The sequence below is a fragment of the Epinephelus lanceolatus genome, chromosome 11 (assembly GCF_041903045.1).
Source record: "Epinephelus lanceolatus isolate andai-2023 chromosome 11, ASM4190304v1, whole genome shotgun sequence".
Classification (NCBI taxonomy): Eukaryota; Metazoa; Chordata; class Actinopteri; order Perciformes; family Serranidae; genus Epinephelus; species Epinephelus lanceolatus.
The window spans coordinates 13,367,984-13,395,529 of NC_135744.1; the positions used below are offsets into that span (position 1 = coordinate 13,367,984).

The 27,546-nt window shown below is 39.1% G+C and overlaps 1 protein-coding gene across 1 annotated transcript; it reads left to right on the forward strand.

Annotated features, from left to right (window-relative positions):
- Positions 1-974: 974 nt before the first annotated feature.
- On the forward strand, positions 975-17,735 carry htr3a (5-hydroxytryptamine (serotonin) receptor 3A). Its single transcript, XM_033638791.2, has 9 exons — positions 975-1,303; positions 3,299-3,462; positions 5,730-5,774; positions 6,249-6,358; positions 6,475-6,644; positions 9,250-9,410; positions 13,515-13,725; positions 16,016-16,252; positions 16,461-17,735. The coding sequence occupies exons 1-9, from the start codon at positions 1,234-1,236 to the stop codon at positions 16,769-16,771; spliced, it is 1,479 nt and encodes a 492-aa protein (XP_033494682.2). The 5' UTR covers positions 975-1,233; the 3' UTR covers positions 16,772-17,735.
- The last annotated feature ends 9,811 nt before the right edge of the window (positions 17,736-27,546 follow it).

A 27,546-nucleotide genomic window follows, 5' to 3' on the forward strand; every position in this document is an offset into this window, starting at 1 on the left:
TGTATTGCAATAGCAATACTACTGCATTATTTGTGTTTTTAAAGGCAGCAGGTATAGGTCATGACATTTTTCTTTATCTTGATTAATTTTGCACATCTGTGCTGTCATATTTGATGATGTGTGCACGCAAAAAAAAAAATCAAAGCTACATTGCATCCCCCTTGTTAAAAATTAACAATTCGACCACTGGTTCTATCTAAAATAATAAAAAGGAAAATTGATTAATAGTTATGGATTCAAAAAATAAATAAAAAGGGGGAGGAGGGGCTGGGAGGATTAAGAAGGATGTCAGATTATCATGTTTTGTGTTATTTACACTTGACTAAGTGGGAAGGGAAAGAACTTGGTGCATCATTCTATGTCTACATACTTTTGACCATGTTGTTTATTTGTCAGTCGAGATTTTGTTTTAATTTTGGATAAATTATGCATTTAAACATGCACATTTTTTGATTCACAATTTTCTATACATGATGCACACATAATGAAATTAATATGATTATATCAGGGTGTCTACAGGTCCTAAAAAATCTTAAAATATCTTAAATTCAGTTCAGTTCAGTTCAGTTCAATGGGTCTTAAATATTTTCAGTCACATTGCTATGAAAATTCTTCCAGCCTGACAGACCCACTGACAGTTTACAATCATTGGACAAACTGAAGAAGTATTTCCTTTGCAGGTTTGGTCTTGAATTTCATATAAGGTGGGTTTAAAAAGTCTTAAATTGAACTCAGTTATATCTGTAGACACCCTGTATATTATTTCATTTTAGAATTGGCTACGTTCAACTTCAACATCATCTACGGCCACTGATGAAGGGCATTTATTACAAAACTTTGCTGTCAGTGAGTGAGTTGAGACCCTCTCCTAAGAGTCTCTTAATTGTTCTAGATCTCGGTAACACGCCTGCCTGGTGCTGGCATATCACTTAATTAAATGATTACTCAGACATGACATACGATCCGGTCACCGGCTTTTATTTCTGCAGTCTTTCAGCTTCATTTATCTCACAGAGCTGCTGCTGTATTGAACAGGGAGGAGTGGCATCAGCACAGATGGATACACCCTTATGAGCTGAGTGACACTAACAAGGTTTTGATGGTGGATGAGAATGAAGTGATGGATATAGTGGATGGATATGGAGGATATGGGTGTCAGGCATCCTGAGGCCTTTCATCAGAGCAGCAGGCGGACTGCACAGCAGGAGAAGAAAACACAGGTCAACTGGCACCATGAGAGTCTCATCAGCCTGGACGGCACTTGTCTTCCTTCTTATTCAAGGAGCATCCAGAGCCTGTACAGGTATGGCTGCTTCTGTTTACACTCCTTAAGTGCTTTAAAGTATTTTTTACTGTTAAACTACTGAAGCCTTGAACATTACAAAGTCTCTTCACTTTAATTTGACAGCTAAATTTGAGTCTTACATCCCATTTCATTGCCGAGGATAGGTGTGATAACACTGATGGCCAAAAATATATTATTATGTGATTTGTGTGACTCATTGTTAAAGGGACTGACTGCAATATCATTATTCTCATATTCTGGTAAAATCTTTTGATTTATTGTTACAAGACAGAATCATTTAAGTTCATTTGAGAAAAGTATCTAGATATCAGAGCATATCACCATTAAAGTGCTGTGAAAGTGCTCTTTCTCTCTTTTTCAGAGTGACTTACAATTAATACAACAGTGTGTAAATCAGTGAGCACAATAAAGGACGGCATCAAAATAATCAAATAAAAAACATCACTGCTGAAAGCAATCATTAAAAAAAACTGAATTAAAAATAGCAACAAGCAGCAAAACAGTATGTTTGTATTTCTTATGTGTATTTTGTTATCGTGATAAGTTTTTTTAGGTTTTACAAAAATTGTTATTTGGATAAAAAAGTAAATTATTGTGATTTGGTGTTTCTTTGTTTTAGTTTTACAAATACAGTTGTTTTTTGAAAAAAAACAAAAAGGCAAATTACTAGTATTAATTTTATTTTTAGTTTTGCAAATATAATTTGGTCAAAACTGTGAATGATTGATTTGTTTTTATTTATTGTTTTTAAGTTTTACAAATATGGTTATTAAGTCAAAAGGGTAAATTATTGTTATTATTTTATAATTTTTTAAAGTTTTTATTTTTTATTGTTATTTGGTGAGAATTGAGAATTGTATATCTATTTTTATAATTTTTTACATTTATATATTTATATATTGTTTGTTTTGTATGTATGTTTTTAATGGTTATTTAGTCTAAAAGGTAAAGTATTGGTAGTAGTTTTTTATTTTTTAAAGTTTTTTTTATTTTTCATTGTTATTTGGTAAGAATTGTTTATTATACATATTTTTTTATATCATATTAAACGTATTTTTATATCTATTTACATTTGTATATTCAAATATTGATTTGTTTTGTATGTATGTTTTTTATGGTTATTTAGTCTAAAAGGTAAATGATGGTAATAATTTTTTTAAGTTTTACAAATACTGTTATTTGGATAGTAAGGTGAGTTATTGTGATTCGTTTTTTCTTTTTAATTAATTTTACAAATGTTTATTAAGTCAAAAGGGTAAATTGCTGTGATTAGTTTTTTACAAATGTTATTTGGTCACAATGGTGGATTATTCGATGAAGTTACCAAGAAATTTTGAATTGATTTCTGATTTTTTTCTATACTCTCATTTATAAAGACATTTGTTAAACATAGTCCAAAAAAGTACTAAAATAAATATTTAAAATTCCAAAATAATAATAATTAAATAAAACTGACATGACATACAATCAAGATAAGCTTGTTTTAAAGTTAGTGACTTGAAATATATTACATTTCATTACATAGAAATTATTAATTAAATATCCTGTGGCATATAGCCTACCATTTATAAAAGTGACATTAAAACAGCTGGGAACACACTCAGTAAATTCAATTTCAAAATGAAGCATCATTTTATTTCACACTTTATGACAATTTCTTTTAAGTTTGTTTCAACTTGAACAGAATTGATGATACTTAGTTTTTTTTTTTTGTTGGTCAATTTAAATCAAATTTTTCAGTGAAAATGTTTTTGCAAGTACTTTAACCAATATCTAAGAATAATTTGAATTCACCAAATTTTATTAAAACAAAAAAGCTATTTATTCTAATGGAGATTACATTAAGAAAGCAGGCCTACTGATAAAAAAAACTATGCTTTTTTTTTTTTTTTGTAAATGTACCACTCTTGCTGACACTGTGAGATAAACACTGTATGTTTGACTTGTTCATGTCAGTGCACATGAAACAATTAATATCTGACACATCTGCAGTGAAGAAACTGGGCAGCAGCACAGGAAGATTTGCCAACGCCACATTAGTGCGCTTGTCTGAGTTTCTTAGTGCGGGGTATAAGAAGGGAGTGAGACCGGTGAAAGACTGGAGGACGTCCACCATAGTGGCCATCGACCTCATGGTTTACTCCATCCTTAATGTGGTGAGTTATGATGCACAAATGAACAAACATCCAGAACGTCACACTAACTTGCTTCACTGTGTTATTTACATCATTTACCATGCATGTCATGACCCCTTTAATTATCATTTTATATGCCATACATAATCTGCATAATTATCTGCAATTAAACATACAAACATGTGCACACCTAACTGAGGCGTTACAGGGTTACATTTGATTTGCAACACTTAAATTAACAGCAGAGCAGATGGATTAACCTCTTCAGGGCTGCAGACTGCCTTCATATGCTTGACCTGACCTCAGGTTTGCTGTGTATTAATTTCATTTAACGATTAGAAATATGCTTTAACACTAATCTTGAAAAAGAGACTCTCTTCCAAGAAGGCAAGACTGGGCCTTAAGATTAATAAATAAAGCAACCACCTTAATCCTGTCAGTTTATATTGTGCTTCAATGGAGAGTATTCCCAATTCCATTTTCATTTAACTTTCCACATAAACTAGTAGACGTTTAAGATATTCCTGATCATTTCAATCAACATTCAGATAACAATTATTTGTCACGATTTTCCATTCAGGGTCACCACGGTCATGAAATTCCCTGAAAAGTTATAAAATTAGAAAAACTGTTTTCAGGGCCTGGAAATGGTTTGGAATTAACTAAATGTTTTAAGAAAGTTTTGAATATCCATTGTTCTGGCTAGTGTTTGAAATATATTCAGAAGAATCCCAAAATGTGCATGCATACAAACTTTTAAAACATTCATCCAAACATGTTTAACTGGAGCATGAGATGGGTCGGCAGTTTGGTGCGGTATCTGCTGTGATGCTGCCACTTGTGGTGAAGAGGGAGCTGAGCCAGAAGGCAAAGCTTTCGAATAACTGGTCCTCACCTATGGTCATGAGCTTTGGGTAGTGAATGTAAGAATGAGAGTGCGGATACATGTGGCCAAAATGAGTTCCTCCATGGGGCATCTGGGCTCAGCCTTAGGGTGCTTTTAGACCTAGAGTTGTCTTGCGTTGGTCTGAATCAGGGACTAATTTTGTTCCAAATTTGTATAATTGCCTAGAGTTGGTTCGTGTTCTCACGGCAGCATTTACAAGAGGACCAGATCAAATGCCTTGCGCGAGAAAGCTGCTCTTGAGTGGTCAGAATTTCCATGTGGGAAAAATCCAGGAAGTAAAGCAAACGTTGAAGAAGAGTATATTTGCAAGATAAATGTGACACTTTCTAATGTCACAATGGAGGGACAACTACGCAGGTTGATTGTAGCACTGCTCATCGTGGACTATATTGCTGTCATTGTTCATTTTAGTCAAACCATACAGTTTGAAAACGAGGCGCGGCTCCAACTAGAAAACAATGTTCTGATGCATTGGATGTGCTGAATGTGCATATTAAGGCAGTACAGGAGGAGGTGCACATTAATAATCCTCCAGGACTGTAACATGTTCATGTTTAACCCAAACAATGTGTCATGTGACTGCAGTTGGTTCAGATCCAGGTCAGAACATGTTCTCACAACAAACGAACCGCACCAGAGTTCGTTTGTTGCGGAGCACACCCGAGTGCAATTGCTGTGTTGGCACCTGCCCAAACGAATCGCACTTAGCGTGCAAACAAATTTGAGTTTGATTGAACAGACTCAAACAGGGCAGGTGTGAAAACACCCTTGGAGACAGGGTGAGGAGCTTGGAACATCCAGAGAGAGCTCGGAGTAGAGCCGCTGCTCCGTCACGTCGAAAGGGGTCAGTTGAAGTGGGTCTGGCATCTGACCAGGAAGCCTCCTGTTAGAGGTGTCCCACCCACGGCCCACTTGTAGGAGGCCCCAGGGCAGATCCAGAACACGTTGGAGCGATTACATATCTCATCTGGCCTGGGAACAACTCGGGGTCCCCGATAAGGAGCTGGAAAACGTTGCGGGGCAGAGGGACATCTGGGGTGCTCTGTTTGGCCTGCGGCCCCCGCGACCCCGCCCCCGATAAGAGGATGAAAATGGATGGATGGATGTTAAAATGCATTGAAGTCTACAGCATCTTTGGTTTTCTATCCCTCAAAAAAGGGTGTGGCCTGGAGTTTTGCCAAGACCTAATAGGTTTAATTAAGTTGAAAAATATGTTTTAACATACTTCTGAATTATTCAAATTGAAGCTTCAACTGGAGCTGCATTATTCAAATTGTTGTTCAAATGTTATTTAAATATGTAGTTTCAGCCATATTTTAATATTCTGAATATATAAATTGTTTCTCTAAACACTCTGATGTCTCCTTGTATTCCACAACAGGATGAGAAGAACCAGGTTCTGACAACATATGTGTGGTACAGACAGGTAAGACAAAGAGAAATGAATTTCCAAAAATCATAAGAAGTACTGTAAGTGCTGTATAGATACATCTGGAACACAGCTACTTTGATATGAATCTCTCATCCAGATAACTTTTTCTAAGTGACAGTGTGTGAGCAGGTAAGGCATGTTTCTCATCTGCAGGGCTCTAGACCGTGACTATTTAATCACATTTTGCGACCATGGAGCACCAGTACAACTTGTAAATAATATTAATATATGAACTTGAGGTGTTTGTTTATCTCCAGCTTACAGTGAATAAATTTAAAGGCACCGTGCTAACAGTTCAACTTAATGAAATAGACAATAACATGAGCAGAGGAAGGTGTTCAGGGCTCCAAACCATGACCATGACTATCTAGTCACATTTTGTGACCATGGAGCACCAGTGCAACAAAGAAAATATCTATTCTAAAAATCTGTTACTCATTAAGCTTCTTCTATTCTTCAATATTTTAGTCCTGGACAGATGAATTCCTGGTGTGGAACCCAGAAGACTTTGATGAAGTCAAACAAGTCTCTATTCCTACTGCTAATGTGTGGGTGCCGGACATCCTCATCAATGAGTTGTAAGAACTGCTGCTGTTGAAACAAATATTTCTGCTACCTCTATTATTCCACCAGGACTGGCCTCAGCCCGTCTTTGCTCCTAAACAAGCTGTTGTTGATATTTTTGTCTCAACAGTGTCGATGTGGGGAAGTCTCCAGACATACCATACGTCTATGTGACACATGATGGACTGGTGCGCAACTACAAGCCCATCCAGGTGGTCACAGCGTGCACCCTCAACATCTACAACTTCCCATTTGATGTTCAGAAATGCAGCCTCACCTTCCAGAGTTGGCTTCATACCAGTAAGACATTTTCCACTTACTTCATACAAGTTTTTCAGGAAGTTTGTTAATCTGGTGGGGTGATGGGCGGTTGGAGATCAGATGCAGTTGTGTTTCTTCTCTGTGTTTATTGGTGCCTCGCAAACCAAGTTTAAAGGTACATGTAGCACCACCCACTGTGTCTGGTGTGTAGAAGCTGACCTTGTTAATCCAACGAAAACAGTCTGGCTTATCAGCGTTATTTATCGGCTATAATTTTAATTATCAGAATAATGCATGATAATAAAAATGTCCCATTTTCGGCTGATAATTTATTAGCCCGATATATATTGTGCATTCCTAGTAATACTGTATACCGTAAAAGCATAATGTTCTCTGAGACAGTTAATGTACCGTGAAAATCTCATACCGTTGCAACCCTGCGTGATTGACAGCTGCATTAGAGACTAATCAGCTATGAGTGGTTGTTTTTGGTGTGTCGCAGTAGATTCTGGTGAAAGCCATTAGATGCAGTAAGAAGAGGAGAACGGACATGATTTTTTTTCCTGGAAACTATCAGTCTCTTGTACTTCTTTTAGAATGTTATGACAGTTTCAGCAAATATGACAAGTTATTTTTATAAAAGTTACCAGCTGTGGCTTTGATGCCATAGATTTTAGTTCTTGAAATTGTTTTTCATTATTTGATAAAGTCACAAAGTATATAGTATTTTTCCTCTATTAGGATGAGTTAAGGTTCCTAAGAATAAGGTCTCCAACTACATAGGTATATTATAACATAAGGTTTACTCCTGATACTGCTGTACAGTGCAATAACTGCAATAGGTAAGGCACTGTGTGCTTTGTTTTAACTCCAAACTAAACACAGAATGGAGCCCACTACCATCAGAAACATGTGTATATTAACAAGTTTGAACCTGCATTAAAGGATAGTCACAATTGATCATAATTTAGGTCCTATTGTTGTAGCTCTGACCATCATTTCTATAAGAAATAATAACATTTACCAAGTTAAATGCTGAAATCTGGGAATTCAGCAACACCACCGAAAAGAAGTAAACAGGAAAAGAAACATAAACAGACATGGTGTACACAAACCCCCGGGTTAGCCAAACTTATTCAGAAGAAAAAAACACAATGGAGATCGGTAAAGTAAATTCCCCAAACTGTTCATAAACATCCATCACAGTTTACAGACCAACTTCCTCATCATTACTCAAAGAAAAAGTAAAAAACCAAGTAAACTTTAAGCAGACTGGAACAGGGGCGTCTGTGGATTAGTGGATAGAGCAAGCGCCCCATGTACAAGGCTGTTGCCGCAGCGGCCTGGGTTCGATTCCAGCCTGTGGCCCTTTTCTGCATGTCACTCCCTTTCTCTCTCCCCACTTCACACTTCACTTTCCTATCAATTAAAGGCAAAAAAAAGCCCCCAAAAAATATCTTTTAAAAAAACAAAACAATAAAAAAAAACAGCCTGGAACAAAAAAGTGCCAACTTCACAAAAAAATTATAACTTAGGTCTGACTTACAAGGCCTACAATAACAGTAGTCTTTTATACAAATATAGATTCTAAAACACCTTCCCAAAACTAATACTGACAAAAATGTTTGCACTGTACATTTCTGCAAACCACAGATACGTTACATTTTATCAACATTTCTGGGGTGACATAGTTCTGGTTATATGTATATGAACTGACTTTGTCATCGGGTGGACAAGGGGGTGGTGGATGGCATGACTGCTTGGTCATATGGCTGTCAGTCGCACACTGTTTGAGACAACAAATAACAACATTGGGCAGCATTTCCAGCAGTGATTACTACTAGAAGCAGGTGTATTTTAGTGAGACAACACTAGCATTTCCAGCCGTGATTGCACCACCAAAAGCAGGTGTTTTTTAGCTAGGCATCGCAGCATTTCCAGCTGTGATTTTGCCACCAACAGCAAACGATTTGGCAGCATATCCATTTGCGACTGTGCCACCAAAAGCAGGTGTTTAGCGAGACATCAACAGCATTTCCAGGCATGATTGTGCCACCAGAAGCGGGTATTTTTAGCCCAAACCTGATCTTTTTGGAACCATAACCAAGTGGATTTTGTGCCTAAACATAATCACATTAACCACAGAATTGCAACGTTTTAACATATCCGCTGCATAATAACAAACAAGTGTTAGATATCCCTAGTTCGCATTAATGTATGTTGCCAGTTTTTATTCTGGCAACTGGTATGAAAAATAGTTCAGGTGTCCAATTATCATTTCTCAGTGCATTTTCCATTCTAGATCTCATAATTAAGATGTAAAACATTTCTGAAGTACTTACAGGTACTTCACATTAGCAACATCCCAGTGCAGCCCTCTAGATGATGCTAATAATCTGCCCTTTTGTCACCCTTGATGTAATTCTGGCAGAATGGTGAAAAATATTCACTGACATCAGAAAACAACATCCATCTCTCTCTTCAGCTCTTCTCATTAAGGTTTGAGTGGAACAACTGCTCTGTTCTGTGCATCCATGAACTCTCCCCTGCTGTGACATGTGCTTAAAGAGCAGAGTGGAGGGTGAAAGGTAACTTGTTGCCATGGCCGTTTCATACTGCTCCCGACATTGTGTTCGATCTGTAGTTGATGACATCAACATCACCCTGATGCGAAGCCCTGAGGAGCTCAGGGAGGACAAGAGCGTCTTCATGAACCAAGGAGAGTGGGAGCTGCTCCATATACTGTCCAACTACAAGATCTTCAGTGTGGACAATGATGACTACTACGCTGAGATGAAGTTTCATGTGAGTACTTGATATCTTAAGATTTAAATTTCTATGTGTAGCATAAATGAGGGGTGGTGCATCTTGTATCGAAGATTCTGACCTCTGTCCTCAAGACCTGCCAAACTGCTGTTATTCTAACTTTATTGTTTTCCCATTAATAACACAACTTATCCTCAGACAACGGGTCAGACAAAATCTAATGACTTAGTGTCCTACCAAAGGACTCATCACGTTAACAGAAAGTTACGTAGGTTAGGCTTAGGGAAATATGGGAAAAATGGTTGGGCGTTGTCATGTTATGTGCTTAATGTAAAGTTAAGTACTTAACAAAAGTTACCAGGGGTGGGGGAAAAAAACAGTACAACAGAGTATCGCAAAATTTTGCATGGCGATATTGTATCGATACACAGACACCAAGTATCGACCTTTTATTGTACATTATTAATTTTGGAACCTTTGACACTAGAGTAATAAAATCAATTGCTTTCTCGCTCCACTAGATGGTGCTGAGGTTTTCTTTTCCTGGTGAGGTCAGCAGAGGTCTCAATCAGAGACATTTGGCAGTAAGTTTGTCAAAACAAAGATGGAGGCACTGGAGAAAGAAATCAGAAATGCTCTGTCGGCATTTAAATCAAATGTCTGGACTTATTTTGGATTTTTTAGCACAGATGGAAAGGAGGACTTCGATACGACACATATGATTTGTCAGCAGTGTCATATGACAGCAAAATATTCTGGGAATACTACAAACATGAGGGCTCACCTCACACTAGACCATCCAGAGACAGCATTAGCCGCTGATGGCCAAGCTAACACTAAACCAGCTTCACCTAAAAATCAACCAACACTGGACACACTTAGCTTGACAAAACTACCATCCAACTGTGAGAGAGCGAAGAAAATAACACAGTCCATCACCTACTTCATGTGCAAAGATCAGCGTCCATACAGCGCTGTTGAAAACCAAGACCAAAACAACTGTACCCAAGCTCTACAGAGAAGTGAAGCATAAAGCTGAGGAATCTTTTGAGTAGAGCAGGAAGGGTGCCGTTAACTTGTGACGCCTGGACATCAAGGTCAGTGGATTCATATGTGACTATAACGGGACATTATCTGACAGAGGACAGGAGACTGCTGTCTCACACTCTCCAAACTAGAGCAGGACATCAAAGTCAGACCAGAGCAAACACTGCAGACCTCCTGCTAAATGCAGCACAAGAATTTAACAGACAACACTTCGAACATGGGTGTTACCATTCAGTTAGCGGGATGCCTGCATGTGAAGTGTTTGGCTCAGGTGTTTAATCTGGCCTCTCAGAGAGCATTAAATCTGCCCACAGTTCAGTCTTTCAGGTGTATGCAGCATTTCTGACAGGTTTTATGACAGTGTAGGTCAGTCTGTCTGATCTGTGTCACATATTGCTGCAATAAAAATGATGTTGATGAACAGACTGAAAACTTTATCTTATGAGGTAAAACTTGGTTGACAACGCTTTCCTTTGGGGAAATAATTTGCAGTTGGGGAAAAAACATGATACATTTTATCGCAATACTCAGCGTATCGCAATATCACAATAATAATGTATCATGGGTCTTCCGGCGATTCCCACCTCTAATACCCAGTCTTATTGTAGTTTACTGAAAATTAATGTAATGTGATTAACAAATTATATTTTACACTCAATTTAAATTCAACTCCAAAATAAAACACCAGAATAAGACAATTACATCCATTCAAAAATAAAGACAGACTCCTTTAATATGAGGTCGTACCTGAATATGTAAATGTTATATCAACAACTAGCAAAGTTAAACATGTAAAACAAAGACAGGCTCACAACATCTCACCAAAAATAAACAGGTCAGTGGCAGTTTTTATCACGTAAGACTTGCACATTTTAAGCACAAGTTATTGTTGCCTTCACCTGAGCTCTGTCATACAGCAGACTGAGTCTCCCCTGTCCTCACACACAGAATAAATAAAGTTAAATCTTGCAGGCCTGTAGAGTATGTGTCTCAGATATCTTGTGACAGTAGTGTCCTCTTTATTTAAACCAAGTGAAGGTAAATAAAGTTTAACTCACATTTCTCTTCGGTCATGGAGAGGCAGTTTCTGTCGCAGGCAGCAGAGACTGAAACTTTCGTCCCAGGTCCTCAAACGCATCTCGGGTCACAAACTGCGCATTAATCTTCCAACAGGTGTTTTCATCAGAGGACCCACACAGCTTTCCCGCTCGCGGCACTAACACAAACCTTCAGGCTAATTAACTGTAATTAAGTAGAGAAAATTGCGTTTTGGAGTCTTGCTAACACTTTCCTCCATCTACTTCACCGAAACCCGCTTTTTTACTTCGTTTACTTGCGCTGTTTGCCCCGCCCTCTTTGTTTCACTTCCGCACCGTCTGCCAATCACAACAGGTGTCACTGACTGACATCTGATAGTGACCAATGAAAACGAAGAGTCCAAAGTAAAGGTATTTGCTGTTATTTTTTTTATTTATTTATTTTTAATTAATCTCAAATATTTGTTTGTGATATTATTTGGAACTGAATTATTCACAATTTGAACTTAAAGAAAATGCCCCCAGAGTTTTTAGGCCAGGGCATGGAGGCTTCAGCCCTGATTGTTTTATGATTAGCCCCAGATCTAAAAAAAAAAAAAAAAAACCCAAGACAAAACAGATCTAATGATATGTCATTTCATTCATGCATTAAAGCCCTCGGAAATAACATAATGTTGAATAAAAGTTTTGGTAAAGGAAGAGCTCATTTATAATGCTTTATATATTGCTGGATAGTTTGATCTTGAATTTTCATCATCATTATTCATTAGTTGATTATATTTTGTAATATCTAATTTTTCATAGTAACTGAAGGAGAAATATATGGTGCAGTAAAAAGAACAGTGTTTCCCCTTTGAAATGTAGAGGAGCAGAAGTATAAAGTAGCATAAAATGTAAATACTCAAGTACAAGAACCTCACAATTCTGCAAATTTAATGATAGCAGTTGCAAAGTATTGTTTCCATCCATCCATCCACCCATCCATCCATCCATCCATTTTCATCCGCTTATCTGGGGCCAGGTCTCGGGGGCAGCAGGCCAAGCAAACCATCTTAGACGTCCCTCTCCCCAGTGTTGTTTCCAGCTCCTCCTGGGGGACCCCAAGGTGTTCCCAGGCCAGATGAGATATATAATCCCTCCAGCATGTCCTGGGTCTGCCCCGGGGCCTCCTACCAGTGGGACGTGCCCTGAACACCTTTAATGAGAGGCGCCCAGGAGGATCCAGATGAGATGCCTGATGCCCGAACCAACGACCAACTTCTAAAATTTTTAACCATTTGTTTTCATGTCTGGAACCTCCTGGCTACAACAGGCTTGAGATGCGCATTCATTTGAGGACTTGGCTCAGAATCCGGAGTTACTCTTTAAGGAATCTGATTCTTATTATTCCGTTTGATTCTGTGGTGGGAACCTCTTGCGACTGTATGCGTTTGATGACGTCAACCCCAGCAGAATTCAAATCCTGGACCTTCTGCATGGAAGACAAGTGCTCTAACCACTACACTAGGCCCCTTCATATCACAATCCATAATTGTTCTGGAAAATGAAGTCTTAAAAAGAGTTTTTAGGGGTAAACAAGATGCTATAGTGCACCAAAAGAGATTGCTCATAAAGATGATTTTACGTGAGAGGATCCCTCAGACCCTTCTACAGAGGTTGGAGCTGAACCACCACTGTCCTCAAATCTTAATAACGCGCCTGGGCTGCTAACTATAAAAATAACTGTGGGCCCAAATAGTTGTTTGTTTTTTTGAAATATGCTTTATTTGCATTCTGTGTGAGAGTGAGAAGAGAAGATTGATATCTCATGTTCGTGTGTTATGTTCACAGCTGGAGTTAGGATATGACTAACCTTTGGCATAAAAACTGGAAACCAAAACTCACTATGTAGACTACCAGAAAATACTGATCAGACCTACCGGGATGATGGATATAGCTTTAATTTCAACAGTTCTGGTTCTGCACGGAGTAAAACAAGCGATTCAACATGTTAATTACTGACAGTCTTAGGACAGAGCCCCCTGACATTATAACTTGACTCAAAACATTCATTTCCCAGGTGGTGATCCGGCGGCGGCCGTTGTTCTACACCGTGAACCTGCTGCTGCCCAGTATCTTCTTGATGGTGATGGACATTGTGGGTTTCTATCTGCCACCAGACAGCGGAGAGAGGGTTTCCTTCAAGATCACTTTGCTGCTGGGCTACTCTGTCTTCCTCATCATTGTATCTGACACTCTGCCTGCCACCGCCATAGGAACCCCGCTGATAGGTGACTGGGATCTGCTACTGCTTATCAGCAGTTTGCATTCACAGCAGGGTTCCTGCAGTGTCAGCTCATGCTTTTAAAATATTTAGCCTTATTTTACCTCTGAATTCATGTGGGATAAAAAAAAAAAAAAAGGTTGGTAAACTATGATGTCAGGAGAGCTCCGAACAAAATTGAGCAGCAGTTAATCTGCAAGTCAAACATGCCGAGACAGATTGGCGAGGGCAAAACAAGCTCTGAGAGCACACTCAGACTAAATTCAAGCACTAATTTCAGGTTTTTGGAGGGCTGGAGACGATCCCAGCATGCATTGGGTGGAAAGCAAGAAAACATCCTCAAAAAATTACCATCATATCACAGGTCTATGACAGAAGAACACAAACATTTAGGCTCAGTCTACCTGATTGTTGAAAGTTAACGCACATGCAAACTCCAGGATGAAAACTCCAAAAGACATGAAGTTCAAGTTTACACATTTCTTCAATATTTTAGGGAAGACCACTTTTTAATTTCAATATTTTACAGTTTCAAAGTAACAAAAAAGGAAAAATTTAGGCACCCTGTAGGGTCAGTGCTTAGTAGCACCCCCGTTGGCAAATATCACAGCTTCTAAACACTTTTTGTATCCAGCAAAGAGTCTTTCAGTTCTTGTTTGGTGGATTTTAATTTAATTTGATTTATTTATTTCGAGCAGTTGAAATAAATAAATAACTAAAATAGAATATACTGTCGAAAAAACACCTACAAAACAGAGACAAACAATAACTTATGAACAGACTTAGAATGAGAAACATAAATCAACATTTCATGTCCGAAAAGGAGTAGGAAGACGCAACATGCTTGTCTAGCTCTACTCTATGGAGCTACATTAGGGTCAAATGTTTTGTACTTGAAAAAATAAAATTTGAAACTGAAAATTCATGTGTTGAACAATGTATTCAAAATAAAAATAAGTATATGGAACGTTTTTTCAGGTTAAATATAATTTTGATTCACTTTGGTAATTCTTTTGAATGAATAATTTTTCACTTTTCACTTCCATATATATTTTAACATTTAAAATCTTATTTTTTTTCAGTTTCAAATCTTATTTTTTCACTTTCAAATCTTTTTTTCACTTTCAGATCTTTTTTCAGTTTCAAATCTGTTTTTTGAGTTTCAGACTTTTGACCTTGATGTGCGTGGGGGGCGTGGCATCAACTGAGAGGGGTGTGGAATCATGAGTGACAGTGCCTTCAGGGAACGTAGGAACTAAAAACATTCTGACTCAACACTTATATACACCATATTCATGTGACTGGCAGTGTAAAAATTGGTGCCACTGACAAACTTCCATTTAGAAATCTGTTTTAGACAGTACTGAGCACCAATTGCAGTATAAGAGCCATAAATTATGCCAGATTTTGCAGATCAACAGTCACATTTTAAGTGCTGATATGTCCAATTTCCACATAGCACTGTGAACGCAGCGTAGTGTCCGTTTTGCTTGCGATGATGGCGTCCAGTCGGTCGGGTCAATCTGCTGGAGCCCATACATCCAGCACACAGGTGAGAAATGTTAACTAAGTTTTGGGAAATCATAACCAACATCAAGGGGTCGTTTTTGTGACAAGCTCAAAGCTTGATCCATCCACCCCCGTGTTTAACAGTTTTTTCTCCAAACATACCTTTGCTCATTGTGTCCAAAAAGTTCTTTTTTAACTTGTTTCCAAAAAGAATCAGGCTTGTTTCAATGTTCCTTTGCAAACTTCTCACACAGGAAAGGTTTTCTTCTGATGACAGTGCACCACCACTCCAGATTCTGATAAATCTTCCTGCAGGTCTTTTGCAGTCAAACAGGGGTTTTGATTAGCCTCTCTAACAATCCTACGAGCAACTCTCTCTAAGAGTTTTCTTGGTCTTCCAGACCTCAACTTGACCTCCACAGTTCCTGTTAACTGCCATTTTTTAATGACATTACAAACTGAGGAAACAGCTCCCTGACAACACTTTGCTTTCTTCTTACAGTCGTCTTCTGCTTTGTGGGCATTAGTTACTTTAGTTTTCAGACTGCTAGGCAGCTGTTTAGAGGAGCCCATGGCTGCTGATTGATGGGACAAGGTTTCAGGAATCAGTTGAAATTTGCATCACCTGGCCTTTCCTAATGATGACTGTGAACAAGCCAGAGCCCTAACAAGCTCATTAAGGTCTGAGACCCTGGTAAAAGTTGTCTGAGAGCTCAAATGTCTTGAGGTGCCCAAACTTGTGCCATCATCATCATCAAACACCTTGTCTCGTCTTACCTGTTCTGTAGGTGTGTACTTCGTGGTCTGCATGGCCCTCCTGGTGATCAGCTTGACAGAAACCGTGCTGATTGTGCGTCTGGTCCACAAGCAGGACCTGCAGCCCCCTGTGCCCCACTGGGTGAGGTACTTGGTGCTGGAAAGAGCACCGGTCCTCTTCTGCATCCACAAGAAGCACCGACTCTGCTCCTCACTGTCCTCCCAGGGCGCCGACCTGGAGCACTACAAGGATAACAACTATGGGACCGGTAAGCTACAGGTGAAAGCGGGCAAGGGAGCCTAGAACGGTGGTTTTTAATCTTGTGTATTCAAGTTTTTAATCAAACCAAATGCTAAATGTTTCCCTTCTAATCGCACTGGAAGGAAGCTTTTTCCCTTTGCTTTAACACTTAGACCTACTTCGATGAAACACAGTTTTCCAAGTTAAATGAAGCCTATTCTTGTCTCATCCCGCAGCCCAGTGCACCCTCCACCACACCTGTGAGATAGGGCGAAGGCTCAGCCACCACGACAGAGAAGGCGGACTGCTCGGACTGGGCCTGCCCCCCTCCAGGGACCCCACCCCGCCCGTCATGGACAACATCCTGCAAGAAGTGACAGCCATACGCCACTTCCTGGAGAAGAGAGACAGGTGCCGGGAGGTCGCCAAAGAGTGGCTGCAGGTCGGCTACGTGCTGGACGTGCTGCTCTTCAGAGTTTACTTAGTGGCCGTGGTGGCCTACAGCATCACACTGGGCACGCTGTGGTCAGTGTGGCAGGTTGCCTGAGGCTCACCCCTGCACCGCTGTGGACACAAGCTCAGTGGGTGGAGCACTGAATTCAGAGGGCCAGAGTTATTGGCTCTATGCCCTGTGTAGCTCAGTGGATACAGGGAGGCACTCGCAGATGATTGGAACAGGGAAAGGCGTCCTGTATGTGGGACATATGTACAAAGGTTTGGGTTTGCCACCAAATCCCTACAAATATTATTATCATCATTTTAGGTTTGATCAGAGAGTTTTAAAGTTCCATGATGTGAGTGCAGCCTGAGGTGTTTTCAGGGCCAGGCCAAGACTTTCTCAGACGCCCAATGCACCAACACACTTAATTATTATCCATGATTATGAAGGATTTAAAAAGACGACAGTGGTAACACAGCAAAGATATTTTAGCTAAGACAGTTTGTTGGGATAAAGGTCAAAGTATGAAAATATGGAGCACTGATGACGCAGTTTAGGAATAAAATTTGGACTCAGAGACAAGCTTATAGATTAAAAAAGAAAAAAAAAAACGAATGAATATATAAAATTAGTAAATAATGAATTTATAATATTGATGTAATAAATGCATATGATGACCTGTTTGGCACTACATGTATATTATTGAGACATTTGACTGCATGCCCCCTCTCCCTGAATGTGTTCTCAGATACATATACACAAGTATGATGCATATTATTAGTTTATTTTCATGTGATGGTAAATATAAGTCTTTATGTAAAATTGTGGAAACTTGTACCGTTTCAAATACATGTCAATATAATGTTTAATGTCAATGTGTCACCTTATGTAATAAAATCTGTCCAAAAATTTTATACACAATGATTATTTTTATTTTACAAATACAGTAGCAGATGTGTGCTGTAGTTTTATTATTATTATTATTATTATTATTATCATATTTTTATTTTAGTTATTTATTTTTTATTCAATTGTGCTGTGTCAACAAGAGATGAGAATTATATACCGTAAAAGAGAAGGAAAGGCCTAATAAATCATATTTGAATAAATGCAATATGTCAGACGTATACAGATAAATAAATCACATTAAGCAGTACAGTAACATACTATGATATATTCTATTAAAACGTCATTATTATGAATTATTTTTAATGTTATTCTTATTTAAAGAAGAATGACTTGCTAATGTAGAAACAGATTTGGAAAATGAATTCTGAAATTAAAGTTGCAACCTAAGATAAAAAATAGCTATCATAAACATTATGAAATAATAAGCAGTATTTATGTAAAGTATTAAATCCTGTTGGTTCATTTATTTTAATTTGTACTTATTCGTTTGGCTGTTTATTTAATAAAGCCTCACTTTTAATTTAATTTTGTCCAACTGGACTTTCACACTTTACTCTTTAGCATTTGTATTTCCCCCTCTTAAGTGTTTAAGATAATTACTACTGATTAATCTTTAGGGACGGGTCTTTATTTATCAGGGGGGAGGTGTGGCTTCTTTTATTTATTTAATGTAATGTAATTTAATTTAATTTAATTTAATTTAATTTAATTTAATTTAATTTAATTTATTTGTTTTGAGCCTCCCCAGTGCTACAAATATTTTTCCTCAGCTGAAATTTTGTGGTGTTAGCACTCACAGGTTTTAACTTGGTTTATTTTTAGGTACATTTTAAATGGGTACATAGATACAATACGTCTTTTTTATAGTCTATATATAAGATAGATTCTATGCAGTGGTGTGAGACGTATTCAGATCCTTTACTGCGGTAGAAGTACGAATACCACTCCATGAAATTACTCAGCGCTGCATTAAAACCTCACTTAGGGACTGTTCTTCACTTATCAGAGGAGGGCGGTGGTTAGGGTGTGACTTTTTATTATATATTTTTCCTTTAGCCTCCCTTAGTGACCGGCAGAAAGTATTTGACCCTCGCTCCTCCATAAATGACTAATTAGATTTTTAAAACTTACCCTTTGATATCTGAAAGTTAAAAGTTAGAGGCTGAAGATAACAGAAATATCACTATTTTCAGCTCAGATTTGGTTATGTTTTTTTTTTTCCTTTTTCTGATGGAAGCGTTCCTTGCACATGATGTGTCCAAGGACTATTGGAAATTTGATAATCCAACAATAGTTTCTGGCTGTGATAAATGATTTTGAATGAATTTTGGCAATTGTTTCAAAAAAGCATGCCTTCCAAATGCACATTTTCTTTACAAACTGGGATAAAATAAATACAAAATACAACCATTTACATTTATATGTCTGTCCCTGGAGCCAAAATAAAAACATATGTCCCTCACCAGTGCTTCAAAAAAATATTTGACATGCCTCCCCCAAATAAATAACGAACAGTCCCTCAGTTTAGAGGACTGTAAATTATGTCAAATACATTGTTTTAACATGGTTCCTGACCCCATTGTGAAATGGGTCCATTCACTGCTGATATTCTAATTTTTTTCTGAGATTTGAGGTGTTTAATACCCGCAATTCCCACAATAATGAACTGCTCATAATCTGCCTCAAACCTGCTAATATCAGTATAAACACCACACAGCTCATCATCATGAGTTAACTCCTGCAGTTCACCCCAGCAGCCAGAGGATGGCACCATGCACAACAGCATCAGTCTCCCTCAGCTGCAGAGCTGCACAACAGGTTCTCTCATGCTACAACTGAGTCACTGAATATTAAATCCTTTGTTCGTAAGAATATTTTTAAATGCATGTAAAGGGAACTAATACATTAACACAAATGAAACCCCTTTTTCTTTCTGTGTATTTTGTGTTTCCAAAAAGACTTGCTGTGTCACCAGAGATCTTTTAGAGTGAAGTTTAATCTGTTTTAAATCTGTATGGTTCCAATGAAGAGCCCAGTCATGCTCTGTGTGGACAGTGAGTCACCTTGGAATTCTTTTTAAGTTAAGTATCGCAAGAACAGCCTTAGGAGGGGATTATTTTTTTTGTAATAATACCAAATTTACCATGATAAAATACTTTGTATACTCAGAATACGAAAACACACGCCATACTGTTTATACACTGTTTTGATACAGTGACAGTTACTGTGTCTCCATCTGTTTGTGTGTTTATTTTTTATAATTATACTAAATCTAAATGTTGCATCTTCTGACACAAACATGTCATTCCTTTATCACACTGCCTGCTCCACCCTGTAAGGACTGCAAACTTATTTTTAAATTCAATTTTCAATCATTTTAAATAGTCTTTTTATCTTTGCACCTCTTGCCTGCACTTATTTGTTTTTGTAAAAAAAAAAAGAAAAAAAGTGAATCATTTTGTAATTAATTTTACATTTTATTACACAAGTAATTTGAATTTCCCTTGTGTATGAGACGTGCAATACAAAAAAAGTGGCATTGCCAATCTGTGTAAATTTAATCCAATTTAGTAGATACTACTTATTGTGCTGATATTAACGTACTTTATGGAACGCAGAGTAACATATGCAGGTAACATACATATTACCCAGCAATCTTTAAATGACAAAAACTACAAAAGAAAACAGGAAATTATTAGTTTAACTAAATAGTTTTTATAGTTAACCCTTTTGACTGTTTTTGACTACTTTTCATTGTACCTTTAAATTTAACATATCTTGCCTTGTTTGGTATCATTTTTTTCAGCACAACCTTGTGTGACTTTAGTTATTTATGTATGACATACTGTATTAACACACTGGACCTAAAATCACACAAACACCACCAATAGGAAAGGGGCCATGCTTTTTTCTGCTTGCGAGCACTTTCGTTAGAATAGCCCATTTTTACCATTTGTTTCTGCACCAAACGTGACGACAATATTCAGGAAAAAGCATGGCATAATTTTTTTTAATCATAAGTCTGGTTTTACTTAGCCTATCAACACAATTTAAAAGTGGTATATAGTCTGAAGTTCACACTTTCGACACAAGTTGAAATGGAGACTCAGCGAGGCTGCGTCTTGCTGCTACGTCAATTTAAATCGGTCATGTGATTTGGTCACACCGGCATGTCTGTGGACTCCAGAGGGTTGGATTATATTTTCTATAGTGTATGTAGAATAAGCATATCATTTTGTTATAGATTGATATTATTTTACAAAAACAGAAAGCCATGATGGAGATAGGTTTGCCTTTTAGAGGGCATATATAGAAAATTGCACCATTTTTTATTTACTGTGAGTTCTTCTTTGAGCACAGGTGTATCCTTAGGTGGCCCCTCCAGCTCACAGGGCCCCTGCCGCAGCCCCTCATTAAGTACTTTGCAGCCTGAAATTAGAAGACAATTTACATTTTAAACCTTTGTAATACGGTGTTTCACATATCAGACACGTGTGAACAAATGTAAGTGAAGATATACAGGGTATTTTTCTCCTCGGTTTATTTAGGTAATATTAACATTCCTATGTTTTTTCGTGTACTAATTAAAGTAAACATCAGCTGTATAACACATCCTTAGCTTTATATTTGTTCAACTGATTAATTGTCTGTATATGAGCCAGTAAAGACATCAGATAACGTGAGACAGGATGTCAAGGGCAAACACATTTTCATGCATAGTGGCCACCCTGACCAGACCTCAGATATGATTGCCATGATGTCACATGATTTGGTTTGATAAAGAAGTTAAAAACTTGAAGATCATCATTTTTGTAGCAAAGGCTGGCAGCCTAAAGACTCCAGCCTTTAGTGGGTCAAAGTTTAGAGCTGAATCCTCACGCTGCAACACAAAGGCCCTTCACTGTTCATATTACCACCCTGACAAACCATTCACCACCCCCCTGCCCCTTCCTTCCTAAAACCCCAAAATAAGATCAAAGTCCCACTGAAGCAACAAGTCCAACAAAACCCTTCACAATGAGAGTTTTTTCCCTCTCATTTCCTGTTTTTCTTTTCTGCCAAAATCTAAAAAAAGTCCGAAAAAATAACCACAGAGCCGCCATGTGTTTTGGGTGTAATTCTTTGGAGTGAGTGCATAAGTGGAGAGGGAAAGTGGAGAGCTGCCTCATTAGTTCCCAATACACTGAAGTCAAGATCTGATCCTGCGTGCCAGAGAGAGGAAATGAGCAAATATAGTGGCATTATTGGGACGCGTTGGAGACACTTTTGATGTGATGTTTGTTTGTTGGACACACAGAGACAGACTCGCCTTTTCAAGCTTTACTGGGGACGAAATGACATCAACCAGATGACAATGGAAGTGTTGCTTTAAACTTTAACACATTAAAGGAACATACTGCACACGTTTGCATGTTTTAGCACATCAGTAAATCACATTACTTCACATACAATATATAATGTCACATGTTAAACTCAAGCAGGAAGTGCAAAAACGCAGTGGTGTTAGAACATATCTCTGTCATTGCATTTAATCGCTACTTGCGCCAATTAAAGGATGGAAAAGGTGATGGATTTTTTTTGGTTTTTCACATCCTGCCTTGACGGTGTGAATGCAGAATTCAAACCTCATTAAATGTTTAATGCTTGTCCTATAGACTGTGCAGAACAGTTTCTCAGCCCTACAATCAACCTTTAAATTATGCCTTTAGAGAGGCTTCATCCTCTGGGAAGCATGTGGAGACTTTGGCCTGATGGTGGCACCAGAGGAAAGGTCAGGTCACGATAATCGCTTTGAATTATCCTCTGGCAACCATGACTATTCCAACATCCCGGTCTCACTCCGAAGTCACTGAAAAGTGGCGCTTGATCAGTGACTTCCGGCATCAGACACCAATGAACAAAGCTGTCCTTTCACAACGGCATGATACGTGGCTGGTTGCTGTTGTTTAATGGTGCACGGAAGCATCGGTTAAGGTGGTGGAAGTCAAAGCAGAGCAGGCAGGAGAGGTGGTGGATAGGTCCAACAACCCCTGACTTTCACATATCCTGATTTGTCATCGGACTTTCGCGTCTACATATTACACTCTCAGTGTCCTTCTACTTGATGTTGCGGGATGCCAACCAACGCTGGGACATCAACAAAAGCATGTAGTGAGGTTTAGAAAAAACATCATGGTTTGGGCTCGACACGTTTGTCCCATCCACCACCCCGTCTACCCGCCCTATAGTGACTTTCCTGGTCCTTATATTACGTTGTGACCAGCAGTGTTTCAAACTGATGCCGTCTCATAGTGATGCGCATCATACTGCCATGGCTGGTGCTGTGCGACTGTGTTATGACCCGAAAACCCAGTCTGATTCCAAAGTCAGCGAATACCGACACTTGGTGAGTGACGTCCAGAGTCAGACACTGACAAAAAAGCCGTCCTTTCACATCGACATGATATGTGGCTGGTCACTGTGGTTGTTTAACAGTGCTTGGCTGCATCAAGGTAAATGTTGCAGGACAACAACATATGTTGAGGGGGCATAAGTCTGAGTAGGGCAGGCATGAGGGATGGTGCATGGGTCCAATAACCACCGACTCTCACCTGGGAGGCCGGTATTCACTTCCTGTAAGACTGTAAAGCCAAACCCTGTTCTTTTTTCCTAAACCCAACCATGCGTTTTTGTTGTTAGAGGAAAGAAACATTAATCCATGGTGTTGTATTGACGTAGTGCTCCATTTTTAAAAGAGACTGTATGCAAACTATACCTTTCCTGTGAAAACAGAAACGTATTTTCAAAACAGACAATACATGTAACAGGCTGAAATTGACACGGTGTCCCAGAACTTCAACAACAAACACACCCTGGGTGTCAAGTACAAACTGTGGATGGACTCACGAAGCAGACTCATAGACTCAGATAAAAGTTGCACGGGTGGTCAGTTACACAGGCAAAGGTATCCAATACGACAGGCAAAAAACAGTCAAAAACTCACACTCACAAGGAACACTAGGGAAACGCTGAAACTCTCACTCAAAGGTAAAGATGATGTGGCAACAAACAGAGAAGACGGGGACTTAAATAACCTAAGACAAGGAAGACATTGAGATACAGATAAAACACATTGAGACACAGGTGAAAAACATTAGGGCGGGGCAAGTAATCACAAAGGAGGGAAACTTGACAGGGCGTGGGATCTGATCTGAGATGAGACGAAACAGTGGTTCCCAAAATAAAACAGGGAACACATGGATGAAAAGGACAGGTTATGGCACAGGGTACAGGGTACCTTGCATGTCATATGTCAACGTGGAAAGTCCATGACCAAACGTCGATATGTGACAAGGACGGGATGAGAATGTGTTGATTCCTACCATACAACATGACGGTTCCCCAAAAGTGAGGCCAAAAGACCTGGATTGCCCCCTGGTGGCTGCCTTTAGTACAGGTCAGACACACATGAACCAAACTAAACAGCGTGTTCTCATGCCCTACTCTTCAAATACCACTGCATCTTTCGCAGTGGTATGATCGACTGCCGGGTGGTGTAACTTTATTACGCCACCAGAGGGCATCAGTTTAAAATGATAACGGCGTAATATAAAAACGTGGAAAGTCTCTATAGGACGGGCGGGACTGTAAGTGGATGGGTCCAACAAACCTTGGACTATCACAGGGGAGCCAGCTGTTTGCTTCCTGTGGGACCGTAGAGACAAACCATGTTTTTTTCTAAACCTAACCACATGCTTTTGTTGCCTAAAACGTGACCACATGCTTTTATTGCAAAAGGAAATAAACAATAAACATATTTTACCAATATAGTACATTTATTTTGAAAAGTCTGTATGCATTACTGCGCAGAGACTCTACATTTCATTTTCAGCTCTTTCTTTTACATTGTTACCGACAGCACCTCATACTGACGCTGGTGTATCATACCACCACGAAAGGTGCCTTTTTGTTTCGGTGTCTGACGCCAAAATCACCAGCAAAACGGTTATATTTGACGACTTAGGAATGAGAACAGGCTGGTCTGGGCCTTTATGCTAATCTGACACCAGCTCTGTACTTAACTGTTCAAAAGACAGGTAAGAAGTGGACCTCCTTAAATGTTAAACTATTACTTTAACTTTGCTCTTGGTGACGTATTTACTTACACACTGGAACAAGACATCATTCAGTTCCTACTGTGAGTTGAAATGTTTCTCCAGTTAGATTTGAGCTTGAGCAAATATACAAAATGATATGTTTAATTAACTCCTAAAGCAATGAAAACACAACCAGGGAGGTGAACATGAGTGACAACCTGCCACAAAAAGACTCATTTAAACCTTTTTCAGGTCAATCTATCACCACGCACAAGCTCCACATCCTGCATCTTGGCTCGCTTCCTCTATAATGACAGTCATGCGTGTGTGACAATAAAGGTGCACACATACGCACGCCCTGCATATCTAATGATAGCGTTTGTGACCTCTATGGCACAAGAGGCAGAACAGACAAAAGGCAGTCAGGCTTGATGTGCTGCAGTAGTTACCATTAGCACCTCACAGCCAGGTGGTGAGCGCGACGCCAGACAGCTGAATGCGCTTCCACTGTGAACATTTGTGGAAACGTGCAGCAGGCTGTCGAGAGGGAGTGGTGGCACTTAGTCAGGTGCTGTGGTTTGAAATGATCCCGAAAGGATAATTCAACCGAACGCATGTTACTTTCTGCTTTCTTCCATCAGTTTATGTTTTAAGGATGATACCAGCCACATTACAACAACCAGAGGTTACATACAGCAGAGCTAAGGGACTGTTCTTTTTTTATTAGAGGAGGGGGATGGCTGGGGTGTGACTTTTCTCTTTTTACAGTTTGAAATGCTGCCAGTAACAACATAATAAAAGGACCTGTAAAGTCACTGTGGAGGGGGGGGTAGGAAGGGCATTGGATGGAACCAACAACCCCTGGCTATCATCCGGGAGCCTGGTGTTTGCTCCCAATGAAGAGGCAAACCATAATGTTTTTTTCCAAACTTAACCATGTGCTTTTGTTGACGTCGTGGCGTTGGCATCCCGTAACATCAACAGCAGACTTGGAAGGATACCAAACATGTAATGTGTAGATGTGAAAGTCCACTGATGAAGCGGCGTTATGTGACTACTTGGGATGAGAACATATTGAAGCGCTTGCCGCACCTGATGTGTCCAAGGACTGTCGGAAATTTGAAAATTCGATGATAATTACTGTTTTACAGTTTCTGGCAACGTTAAATCGAATAATTTTGTTGATTTCTAAAGAAAACATAACAAAGTGGTCTCAGTCTGAAGTTGTCAAAATCCTGTGCTTGGGCAGTGACTTGCGGTATCAGACACTGATGAAAAAAGGCATCCTTGAATGTTGGCATGATACGCAGCTGGTCGCAGTTACAGTTGAACACCGCTCAGCGATGTCAGGGGAAAATGCAGTGGGACAACATTGAAAGTTAAGGCGGCAAAAGTGTGAGTAGGGCAGGTGGGAGGTGTGGTGGATGGGTCCAATAACCACCGACTTTCACCCAGGAGAGCGGTGTTTGTGTCCCATAAGCAGTGTTGGGTAAGGGTTACTTTTAAAGTAATCAAAGTACGTTACTGCGTTACTTTTTAAAAAAGTAACCAGTTACTTTACTGCGTTACTCCCTGAGTAAAGTAACTCAATTACTTTAAAAGTACTTCCAACGTTACTCCCTGAGAAAAGTAACTCAAGCACTTTTAAAGTACTTTTGAGTATTCTACATTTCCTATTGGGCAATGGACCACAGGGCGCTAAGCCTACATTATTTTGTCTCCAAAATTAAAGTTATGGACCACTTGCCCTTCACTGAGATCCAATTCTCCCATCACAGCCATCACTTTGACCAGTAGGAACACACAACGATCTGCTGCCGTAGACAACTGTATGACAACAACACCCCAGCGTTTTTAATGTTTCCTCTAGGGATGTTACCACACAGAGTAAAAGGGGGAAATGATGGTGTGAAACAGCAGAGGCACTTTGTCAACCTGCTGAGTTAAGGTTACTGTCATTAGCATCAAGCTAGCAAACAATGGTACATCCTCACGGTCGGACATAAACTAATAACATTAACAAATAGCGGCGGGGCTTTTACTCACCACAACTGCAGAGACTCCCAGCTTCATTTGAAACAGACTACATTATAGACGGTCCGTTATTTATTAATCCCTCTGTGTGTTTATATATTTACTTTTTATCCACTCCGTTGTCTTTGTAAAGTTAACATGTCGCACCGTCATTTCAAACTCAACACTTGTTTCAAATTAAAAGCCCCTTATAACCTCGGCTAGAGAATCCTTCCATTTTCTAAATAGGCTTTTATTCTGAAACATTTGTCAGAACTTCCTGTGGAAGATACAGTAGCTTGATAGCGTACTTATGGTACTTCAAATGTAGCTCCTGCCATCTGCTGACGCTTTTAGGTGACTACAACAACATGTCGGCTGGCACATGAACAGACACAAATAATAGTAAAAGTGATAAAAATAGGACAAGAATAACCTGATGACATCACACATACCGTGAAAGACGACCGGGGGTAATTGGTGAGTACCAGCGTGTAGCGTGTACCAGGCCAGGCCAGAAGTCCTGAGTCTGAAATATGTCTGTCAGCGAGTCCTGCTCCACCTATTTAGACTCCACTGTAGACAACGGCAGCATTTCTCCGACCACGTAACGAGCCACAAGCTCCGTGGCTTCTTTCAGACTGATAGGTTTAATGTTATCTCCGTTATTAGAACCAAACGACAGCCGTTGCTGTTTCGGAGCTGAAGGACCAGCGTTCTAAAAGTAACGGAAGTAACTGATGTCTTGTTTGAAAATGTACTTAAGTATTTGATTACTCAAACAGCAAACTAACGCGTTAGGTTACTCCTTACTGCAAAAAGTAATCAAAGTACTCTATACCCAACTCTGCCCATAAGAGTACAAAGCCAAACTCTATTCATTTT